The sequence below is a fragment of the Mustela lutreola genome, chromosome 4 (assembly GCF_030435805.1).
Source record: "Mustela lutreola isolate mMusLut2 chromosome 4, mMusLut2.pri, whole genome shotgun sequence".
In the NCBI taxonomy this organism is placed as follows: Eukaryota; Metazoa; Chordata; class Mammalia; order Carnivora; family Mustelidae; genus Mustela; species Mustela lutreola.
Window position 1 is genome coordinate 131,544,107 of NC_081293.1, and position 12,099 is coordinate 131,556,205.

At 36.4% G+C, this 12,099-nt stretch overlaps 1 protein-coding gene across 8 annotated transcripts in view; it reads right to left on the reverse strand.

Annotated features, from left to right (window-relative positions):
• Window positions 1-12,099, reverse strand: part of HEPACAM2 (HEPACAM family member 2) — a 68,110-nt gene that overhangs the window by 29,790 nt on the left and 26,221 nt on the right. For all 8 annotated transcript variants that reach the window (XM_059171124.1, XM_059171131.1, XM_059171123.1 and 5 more), the window contains exon 4: window positions 2,379-2,675. In XM_059171124.1, coding sequence (XP_059027107.1) covers window positions 2,379-2,675 — 297 coding nt within the window. The remainder of the gene's footprint in view (window positions 1-2,378; window positions 2,676-12,099) is intronic.

The following is a 12,099-nucleotide window of genomic DNA, read 5'->3' on the forward strand; positions in this document are numbered from 1 at the left end:
GACATGCTAAATAATGAATAAATGAGTGTCTGATTTATAGCACCCTGAACAATAAGGGTAATATAGTATCTACTGCCCAAATGACAGAATTCAGGTAAAAATTTCAGAGATGCATTGCCCAATATGCTAGCTATCCGACACATGTGGCTATTTAATTTAAATTAAAATTAATAAAATAAATTCAGTCCCTCAGTTGCATAGCTAAATTTAAATGCTCATAAGCCAGATGAAGGCAGTGGCTACCATATTGGCTAGTGCGGATATCAAATATTTCCTTCATTGAAAAAAGTTCTGTTGGATAGCACTTTTTTTTTCTTAAAGTTTTATTTATTTGAGAGAGAGAAAAAGAGAGACTGAGCACGACTGGGGCACAGAGGGAGAAGGAGAAGCAGACTCCCTGATCTGCAGAGAGTGCAACACAGGGCTCAATCCCAGGACCCTGGGACTGTGACCTGAGGTGAAGGAAGACAGTTTACCAACTGAGTCACCCAGCCACGCTTGAATAGCATTTTCTAAAGAGTGTGGTATTTTCTTCATATAAAAAAAATTCCAAAACCTCATTGTTCCATTATATAAATACCAATATATTCAGATGATTTCACAAACATGAATACTCTCAATATATGTCTTTGTCAATTTGTAGTTTGTTATATTCTTACAATTCTTGGTGGCTTTTTTAATAGGTTCTTACAATCCTTGGTGGCTTTTTAATAGGTTCAAAAGACTAGAGAGGAGCAAAACAAAACAAAAAAACAACTTTAAACATGTAATTATCACACTTATGCCTATTAAATATTCAGACTCCTAGATCCTGCCTTCAAGATCCTGACCCAATAGGTCTGAGGTTATCTTAACAAAAATACATTATTAGATCTCCCCAGGTGATTTTGATGCATAAGGCCCAGGGGCCACATATTAAAAAATTAAGCCTAAGAATTACAAGGATTCTTACTTCACTTATTCTTACTTCACTGATTCAATAAAACATATTAACTCTCTCTATATTATGGGCCCCGATCTAGGCACTAGGGCTATAAAGACAGAGAAAGAGAAGATATCAATGGGGAAAGTATCGATGGGTGGTACTTTTTGCACATTTGCCCCTACACCACTAATAGGCACCCTAGCCACCCCTCTAAACCTGCTCTCAGGTATTCTCCAGGTGGATACTGACTTGTCTTTGTATGCAAAGCTGAGTCCAGGAAGAACTTGATACTAGCAGTAGAAGTAGTAGTAGTCGAGCAAGCAGAAAAAGGAGAAAAAGGTGGAGGATGAGGACAAGGTGGAAGGGGGGGATGAAGAGAACAGGGAGAGGGAAGGGATAGGAAGAGGGGAAGAAATTTTAAAAAGAAGGAGAGAAGAAATGGGTTTGAGAGGTAGAAAGGAAGGAGAATGGATAAACTTGGTGACTGGATGTTGGACAGGGCAATAAGCAAGAGAAAGGGGTCTGGAGTGGCATTTAGCTATCTGGTTCAGGTTGGTAGATAGTGAGGCCATTCACCTAAATATGGAATACAGAAAGAATTATAATTTGGAGGGAAAGAAGATGGTTCACTTTTGATATGCTTGACTTAGATGCTGCTTCTGGCATTTCAAATTAAAGACACCCAGAAGGCAACGGGGTATATAGTTTTAGAGCTTTAATGATACAGATTTGGGATGCACCAGTGTTACATGAAACCATGGGTGTGAATGAAATCATATAGAAAAATAAAATTATACTATAGAGAGAAAAGAGAAGGCTCAAAAGGAAGGGAATTTGGTGGACATACATTTTTAGATATTGACACTTAACTTGTTGTGGGTTGATGAGCTTTCTGAAAAATCAGATGATTTCTAGAGAATGTCAAACATCACAGACTTAGAAAATGTTACAGTTTCCAAGGTGTTGAGACTCCTTTTGAGAATTTCCACATTTCAGGAGTTTAAAATGACAAAAGAGGAAGGGAGGCCCATGAAGGACAGTGAGAAGAGGAGTCAAATTAGTAGGAAAACCAGATTTCCAAGTCATGGAGATTTAGTCACCTGAGCTAACACAATAGCAGAGAGAAACCAGGTTAAATGAGCAGCCTGCTTCTCTTTTATTCCTGATCTTAAAATCAGGAAAGTAAATTCATATTTAAGTCATTTACTGAATTCCCTTTTTCTTCATAGTCCCTCAGAGTTAGCAATTGAATTCTCTCTCCATTCTATTTTGGGTTTTCTTTCTTTGACTCATAGAAGCCATGGATTCGTTAACTCAGGAAAGAGAGTTTCTCAGAGTTTATCAGCAACCCATTGTAGTTTTTTCTCTTCCACACAGGTATAAAATAGGGCTTTAGAAAGGCCAGCTTGAATTTGTGTTTCCTTGGGATCCTTGCCTTTTATGTCACTCTTACCTACAGAAGTGATGATGACTGTGAAATGAGCTTCATCTCGCCGTCCAGTTACATTGTTGTAAGCACAGCACATATAGTCAGTTGTCTTCTGGGCTACCTTCTCAGATGCAACTTCCAAGCGAGGCCCGTGCTTAATGACATATGTTGTATTGTCAGTCCTCCGGATCCAGGAATAGGTATTGGGGGGATAAGAATCAGCAGAACAATAAAATAAGATGGCCTCTCCAATGTCAACAGTGAACACTTCCCCTACTTTTAGCCCTTTGTCAGAATTAACTCGAAGTCCATAAGGTCCATCTGCATTGATTAAAAAAAGAAATAAAGGGATGGCATAAATAATCACAACATAGTTAGAGAGTTTGGGAGAGCTCAGCAGCATTTTACTTTCCATGAAAGTCTTCAAGTTAAACTTGGGCAAAAAGGTACTCATTTAGATTCCCAATAAATCATGAGGACCTAAAAATGTGTTATTCTGATATCCATGACAATGGAAATTATTTGAGATGTGACTGAACTTATCTGAAATTATTTGAGATGTGAATGAATTTATCTGAAACTTAGTATGTAATATTAAAGACACTGCCATCATATCTGTGTGCTAAGATTTTTTTTCAATTAAGCTAAGCTTTTTAAAAAAATTTACATTCAGTTAATCAACATATAATGTATTATTTGTTGTGATTCATCAGTCTTATATAATACTAGTGCTCATTACAACACACACCCTCCCCGATGTTCATCACCAAGTTACCCCATCCCTCCACCCCTCTCCCCTCCAGCAGGTATGCTAAGCTTTTGAGTAATTAATGTATTGATAAATCTGTAATTGTGCTAGACAAGTACCATCTTTCTGAAACCATAATTGCACTTGAAAGCATGTTAGAAATAGATTATGGCCATTATTTTCTCATTAACAACCATACTTTGAGTATTATCTATTTTTCTTTTTAGTTCTAAGGGAGGTCACACAAATATTTACAAAATACAGTTTCACATGGAGCACAGATTTGTGCAGACAGATACAGAAGTGTCCCATATTTTCATGACATATTAGCAATTAAAGAATTTAAAAAATTTTTCCCTGCAAACCAAGCTTGGAGTCCTCTTTGGAAAAAATACTTCTTCATTATCATTAACAAATATTCATTGATTGGGACACCTGGGTGGCTCAGTGGGTTAAGCCTCTGCCTTTGGCTCAGGGCATCAGGCTGTATGCTCAGTGGGGAGCCTGCTTCCCCTCTTTCTCTGCTTGCTGCTCTGCCTACTTGTGATCTCTTTCTCTCTGTCCAATAAATAAATAAAATCTTTAAAAAAAACCCCAAAACAAATATTCATTGATCACCAGCAAACTAATCATGGATATCCCATGGTGTTTTTCCTTATTGCAATTTTCTTGTGGCATTTTGCTATGTGTATGTATGGCACCACATTGCCTGTAGACAAAGACATATTTCCCATTGCTTTCTTCAGAAAATAAAGACAGAGATGGAAAAATTTCCCAGCTAGATAAAGTCTATCTTGTTCAATCTAAATCCTGGTTTATATTCTAAAAACTTTAAGGTTTAGATAAGATTGTATTCAATTTTCAGCTGATCATCACCAACATCTATTGGCTTACCTCCATATGAAAGCACTTTAAGTACTTACACAACAGCATTTAATTTTTAAAGCAACCACATAAGGTAGATGTTATTATTCCCATTATAAGATATAGGAAGTGACATTTAAAAATTAATTTTCCCATGGTCCAAAGTTTTTAATAGCAGAGCTGGAACTCTAAAATATATGCATTTGATCATTCACATTACAGCCCCCAAAATATATATCAGAACAGTTTCTTGTTATGTAACTATAGTATTAGCTCTAAAATAAGTTAAAATTGTCTCATTATATATGAATTCTGTACTCAGTTAATCAAGTAATCAGTCAACAAATTCTTATTTGAGAGATACTATTAGACAATATATTTAATACAAGAGAGAAAAAATTCATAAGATACAGTTCCTACTCTCAAGGAATTAATAACATGGAAAAGGCTATAGATGGTTTGCTCAGTAATAACCTGATCTCAAAGGTTCTGATTTTTTTTTCAAAAAAGTACTATTTATCTCTCATTATAGGGAATAATATGATATAATGATTACACAGTAGTCATTATCAGTTATTACTATGTTAAATCCTGATTTTGTCAATAATTAGTTAAGTATTCTTCAGAAGTTATTTAAACTTTTAGGTCTCACTTTCCTCACCTTTGCTACAAAAAAGTTGACTAAATGAATGGTCACCAAAGTTCCTTCTCCCTTTGAAATACCTTTGAATGACTGATACCATGCTAAAGCTATTTTGGATACTGGGAAGCCAACCTCAAGTTTTCAGATTCCCAGAGTGGTTCTCTTTGATGTCAGTATTTTCTGACCAATTTACTGTTGGGGAAACACATTTCCTAAGATAAAACAGAAGCTAAATATGCAAAACAATAAATTATATTTAGCTAGGGAAAACAAACTTTACACATATTTGCTTCCTAAAGACATAAACATCTGCAGGGAAGCTATAGATTAACATTAAGATGTACATGTGAGATGATCCTGATTTCAAAAGGCAAATAAAGACATTAGTATCTTCAAATATGAAGTAATCAGGAACTGGAGATGGAAGATTAAAGGAAGAGAAATGAATGCCCTTTCCAACACTGTACTAGCTATACTAGAATGCCATTATATGGCTCTCTCATTTCAGGCTATGATACAATCTCTGGAGAAAACCATTCCTTCAGAACTGTGGCTAAGTGGAACCCTCTTATTCTGAATTCCACCAAATGGTAGTTTATGTAAGGGAATGAAGAGTTGTTTTCACTCACTCAACCAAAATAAATACTGAGATGTTGCTGTGTGCATAAGTATTGTCCTAGGCATTATTGGAGAATCCAAGTATCACAGAAATGGTTCTTGTGGCTATTCTCCCAAGCCCCATGCAGCATCAGGGTCTTCAAGTTGTCAGCATTGGCAGAACATTAAAGAAGCAAAGACCACCAATTGGCATTATTTACATGGTAGGAAACCAAGAAGAGGAATCAACTAAAGTTTGGAACAAGATACCCAAGTCTGTGCACAAAACCTAAAGTCTGAGAGGGCTTTTCTGTGAGCACTGATTAAACAAATGTAGTGTAGTTATAAAAATACACCCATTCAATTTAAGTTTGTCTTCACTGGCTTTCAGGGTTTACAGAATGTGACTATAAAAACAAATTGCTTGATAATTTGACACACATAAAAATGAGTAATATTCTGTTCAGTGCGCTGACATTTCTCAAAACTTTTTTGAGAACTCCTCCATTGGAATTGCCTTAGGACCCTGGAACATGATGGAGTATTGTCAAAAGTAGTAATTCGTTCATTTTGGCGAATGGGCTCAATTTGTAAAGGAAACCCGCAATTACTTACAGTGAAATTTGGTGAATAAGGTTGATTATCTAATTTAATAATATTGTTCTTGTTTAAAATAAAACATGCTTTTAAAGAAAGGACTCTTGGCTTATCTTCCCTATATGTACACATATTTTGATCTTGCTACTTCCCCATTTGTTGGGTTTCATGATTGGCGTAAACTTTTCTCCTCTGTCTTAATTACATGGTATATCTAGTTCTTCAGAGTTAGCTTCAAAACCTCTCAAACTTTCCCAGCCCCCCATACAAACATTTCTCCTAGTTTTTGGAGCCTGACACCTTGAAGCATTTAAATTCCTTGCTTCTGATATGATTTCTTAAAACGCAACATTCTTTATCTTATTATATAAGAAATCCACATTTATTGCAGGAAATTCAGAGAATCACAGAGATGGAAAGAAAACTCATTTGTAATTTGACCATTCGAAGAATGAATGATCATATTCATTCTCCTTCCTCCCTCCCATCCTTCCTTCCTTCCTTCCTTCGCTCTTTCTCTCTCTCTCTACACTGCTTGCAATGTTTTATTCTTACTACACTATGATATTATTTCCTTTTTAGCACTTCAGCCTGACCATCTTTTACTTTGAGGTGCAGCCGAATGCATTATTCATGAGAATGGGCAATCCAATTGAAGACATTTGGAGTGATTCAACCAGTGTGGCCTCTGACATTGAAAATGAAAGCAGAAGGATAATTCTATTTTGACTTTGGATTATGGTTCAGTTTCTTGCCTGTGGCAGAGAACTCCCAATAGGAATAAACCCTTTGCCTCAGAAATGGCTGTTTACTAAGTGACTTGTAAAATCACATATCATCTGTTCTCTTTAACAATTTATGGCTGGGTGGGAACAGTACCAAAATTTCCATCATGATGCTGCTTGCCACCCTGCTTGGGAGCAGATGGTAAGTATTTACTGTGAATGACCTTTTTTTTTTTTTCCTTTAATTTTTATCACTTAAAGTACTTCCCTGCAGCAGTGCCATATGTTGCACACAAAATGCAGTGGTTACTGGGTTATTATTTACAACAGAGCTGGAAGGCATATACATTTCATGGACTACAAGTAGGTATCTGTCTGAATTACTGACTTGACATTATATTCCAAACAAGTCCATTACTAGGTTATGACATCATAACCTCATACATACACGGCCAGTCTTGACAGATTCTGTTAAGCTTTTTCCTGCCAAAATAAAAAATAATTCCTACTTTCATGGAGGAAGCTGAAACAGAAAGAGTGCCTTAAGAAAACAGAGCTGTTGATTCATGCTGAAGTTCTAAATTATGATGCGGACCTCCATGGGGGAAATATTGGAATATGACATTTTTATTGAGAAATTTTGCTAAAGATCAGAAACAAAAACAAAAACAAAAAATAAAACAAAAGGCCAAAGCACTATAATTAAGAAGCTGTTATGGTGGGAATTTAAACTTACATCATCAAGTAACACTGGAATCTGAAAGGGATATGAAGTAAGATCATCTGTTCCATTTTAGTCAAGTTCAAGAAACTTGTATTGAGTTCCTAATCCGTGTCAAGTATTGCCCTGGGGATACAAAGATGAACAACACAGAGCTCCAATTTTGGGTTGGAGTGCCTATGAGTAGAAAGACTCCAGTGCAGTGAGTACCAGGAGAAAAGGTGCTGTGGGAGCACGGAGAACCTATTAGTCACACTGAAGAGCTGAGACAAGGTTGGGGCAGGTGAACATTTTTGGAAAAGATGATTCTATAAAAGATGATTCTATGAGGGTGTAGCCAAGTGAAGAAAGAGAGGTGGGAACATACACCAAGGCGTATATTCCCAGTTTGTATAGAATGATAAAGATTGCAAAAATGTTGATGCTACATCAAAAGAAAAGATAAATGACAAATCCTCACATTATATACTTTACTTATTGTAACCCCAAATAGACCAAACTGAACAAAAAATAAAAACAAATGATAAAACAGGGCTAAAATAGCAATAGAAAGAAAAATGTAAAAATTAATGATTCTGGAAAGAAAGTTAGTGAGTCTGGGTTGTGTTTCTATATGTTATGTGATAAGTAATAATTGTGTAGCACAATTCAGACCATGATGTTTGATTTTTGAATTAAACAAACTATGAATGAATGAGTGAGTAAGTGAATGAATGAAGGTCAGTAAGATGAGAATGTTGACTAAGTGAAGAATTTTGCATTTGAACATGAAAACTGTCAAGAAAGCAAATTAATAATACTATATTCACAATTACCACTTAATAAGAGTAATAACTGCTAAGCCATCTAGATAATTTATCTTTACAAGTAAGGGGAACATACATTTGTAAATTTTCCAAATGTACTTCTTTGTACTATCTACCATTAGTCTTACTCATGACTGACCTTTCTCTGTGAGATTTCCATAGACTATGCCTAAAAGAATGTAAGGAAAAAAGTTTAGTCCATAACAGAAGACATATTCTGTGAAGTCTGAATTTATTTGGATGGGATGTTTTCATTCTTTAAAATAATACAGGATAAGAAAGAAGATTTTGGAATTTAAAGCATAATATTTATAGGCATGATTAGGTTTTTCCCTCATTTTTATTCTTTACATCCTGTGTATCACCACGTTCTATGACAATAATGAGCTTGGGGCATGAACTTGTACATGTTAAAAAAGAATCTGGGGTGCCTGGGTGGCTCAGTCAGTTAAGTGTTTGGCTCTTGATTTCAGGTCAGGTCATGTGATTTTAGGGTTGTGACACTGAGCCCTGCATCAGGCTCTGGACTAGGCATTGAGCCTGCTTAAGATTCTCTTTCTTCCTTTCTCTGCCCCTCCCCTTCCCTGCTTCTTGCGCATGTGGGTGTGTGTGCATACACACATGTACACACTTCCTCTCTGTCTCTAAAAACAAAAAGAAAAAAAAAAGGGGGGTGCCTGGGTGGCTCAGTTGGTTAAGCATCTGCCTTTGGCTCAGGTCATGATCCCAGAGTCCTGGGAATGAGTCCCACATTGGGCTCCCTGCTCCATGGGGAATCTGCTCCTCTGCCCCTCCCCTGGCTCATGTGCTCTCCCTCTCAAATAAATAAATAATCTTTTAAAAAAAGTCTTTTTTTTAATTTTTTTTATTTTTTTAAAAGATTTTATTTATTTATTTGATAGAGAGAGATTACAAGTAGGCAGAGAGGCAGGCAGAGAGAGAGAGGAGGAAGCAGGCTCCCTTCTGATCAGAGAGCCCGATGCGGGACTCGATCCCAGGACCCTGAGATCATGACCTGAGCCGAAGGCAGCAGCTTAACCCACTGAGCCACCCAGGCGCCCCTAAAAAAAAGTCTTAATCTCACTTTTCCAGATTAAAATAAACTAGATAGCCAAATAAAAGGGTATTTAAAGCTGCAAATGATATTTTCATGTGCTTGTAATTGTTTATGGAATTTCCCCCAGGAATTGTTCATTTAAATCTATGGCTAGAGCTTAAAGATAGGCAAATAGATGGAGAGACAGATGTTTAAAAAAAAAAAAAAAACTGACGTTAAGAAAATATTTTCATGTAAACAAAATAATGTTAACCACTGGTAATGTCTGGAAAAGAAAATGTTCTTCTCAAGGTATTCTTTCAATTTTCTCTTTGCAGGCATCTTCTTAATGGTCCAGGCTTTCCATAACTTCTTGCTGCCATGTTCCCAATTATGTCAGGATAGTTTTGGCTCACAGGAAAAGAAAGAAAAAAAAAGAAAGGAAAAAGGTGGTGGGGGGAGAACTAAGATCATTGGGCTCTTCCTAGGTGCTACTCACTGATTTCTTTATTCATAAAATCTCACCTAACCCTCCCCATCCAACTTGAGGCAGGTATTACTAGCCTTATACCAAGGACAGTGGAGATAAGGAGAGTGAGGACACTGATGCACAAAAAAGGGGTCACTTGCATATACTACTAATGGCAGAACCAAGGCGTTAGCCCAGGCACTCTCAGTTTTCAGCTCAGGCTCATAACCACTCTTCTCTCCACTGCACTCCCCAAATAACATGTTAACTAGAATTTAATGTGGTTTAAACAAAAGAACATCAGTTAACAAGAAATGTTTCAGCACAAGCTCACTTCCTGCTGTCTCTCACCACACTGAATGATGGTTCTTTAGGATTAATATTCAGTAGATGATATCTGGCTGCTTTAGTATCTTGTTTTGCATTTTGTACCTTCTATGTGAATGTAAACCATTTAGACCAAGTAATAAAGAATAACGTAAAGATGTACCTACATAGCCCTAGATTTGGTTCACTTTGCCTGCTCACATTTTTTTTTTTTTAGGTCTTGTGCTACTTGCAGTTGAATGGAAGTGTTAATTCATGTCAGGATAAACTTACTCAGTCAAGAAGATGACTACACTTATAAAGAGACCATACCAAATCTGAGTTTTTCACTCCAATACAGTGTTCGTCATGCAGATAGGCACAGTTTATACTTACTTTGTGAATCTATTTCTCAGTCTATGCATTAAGGCAGACAGAATATTTTCACAATGTCATCTGAATATAAAATTATATAAAACTATAGCTAAAAGTTCTGCTATAAAAATAATGCCATTGTTAAACATAAAGTAATTAATGACTGCAACAAATCTCAAGTAAGTTGCTTGCAGTGTGTGGCGTTTTGGTATTTCTTGGTGAAAAACTGTAATTTCCTCCTTCTTTGGTATTTTTAATATAATTTCTTCTGTTTACACATGAAGGGAATGGTTCATCTTTGAGACAATGAATTCTGGACTAGGTTGAACTAGGTGTTAATCCTCTTTGGTTCCCTTACATCAAAAATGATTTATACAGTATATGATATTTTCTCTATTTCTATATGGATAATACTTTTCAGGAAAAAAATTCTCAAATTGCTTTTAAATATGTTTAATCATTGTATATAGTTCAAAAATGGTGACTTTTCCTTTCTTTTTTTTTTTTTTTTTTTTAAAGATTTTATTTATTTATTTGACAGAGAGAAATCACAAGTAGGCAGAGAGAGAGAGAGGAGGAAGCAGGCTCTCTGCTGAGCAGAGAGCCCAATGCGGGACTCGATCCAAGGACCCTGAGATCATGACCCGAGCCGAAGGCAGCGGCCTAACCCACTGAGCCACCCAGGCGCCCAAGTGACTTTTCCTTTCTGTATTATTGGTTTAATAAAATATGTCCTACTTCCCTTTTTTCCTTTCCTATATATACCATTTCTATGATTGTATGATGTTTGTGATCTATCTTGAAAATGTGTTCTCTTGACAAACATTTTTTTAGCCTAGAATAGGTACGTCTAAGTTTTAGCTTACAAACCATTCTCCAGTCTTTTTGTTATTTGAACCTTTGTTTAAAAAATAATTTTTCCTCATTGTTTACTATATAAAGCCTGGGGTTCTGAGCACCCCATGGTTTAACTCAAACATACCTATCTCACCATCTAGTCTACTATACCCCTTGCTGTATCCTTTGCGCTAACTAAACTGGACCATTTGCCTAAACTTTGACCTCTGCTTTGGGTTTGGGTTCCTCTGTCCTCATTGACTGAAATGGTTCTTCCAGACATTGTTACTTGCCCCAGTCATGCTCATTGTTCAAGATTCATCTCAAATGTTACTTTCTACAATAACAGTTCTCTCTAGCCAGAAGTATTCCTTCTCTGAATTTCCAGAGCCTCATAATATTATAGTGATAATAATGGCTAATAGTTGTAGAGTACTTACAATGGGTCAGTCACTGTTCTAAGCCATTTGCATGTAGGAATAGATTTAATCCTCACGGTGACTCTATGAAATAGGTCTTACTTGGTATTATAATGGTCTTATCACCATTATATGGATGAAGAAACTGAGGCACAAAGAAGTAAGGTAGTAGATCTACGATTTGAACCCAGGCCTCTGGCTCCAGAGTTCTTATTCCTGGCCATTACAGTCCTTTGTAACTTCCCTATGGCATTAATGATATTCTATTTCACACACTTTATTGTGTACATTTTCTCACTTCTGCTTAACTCTAAGATAGCTTCCTCTTTCAAGATTCAATGATTCCATTTCTCTTGGCTTAATTTTGCTGGATCAAGCAAACCTCACTGGATACCTGAATCATACTATTTCACTCCTCTCCCTGCATTTGCTCTTCCTGCCCCGCCCCAATGCTGGAGCTCAGTTTTACTACTGAGCTTTATCTGGTTGGAAAAACTGACATTTTGTACATAGGCTGGTGCTTATTTCCAAAAAGTTAGTAAAACTTCCTGAAGAGGACTCCATCAATTCTGTATTGAAGAAAATAGATTCAATAATATAAA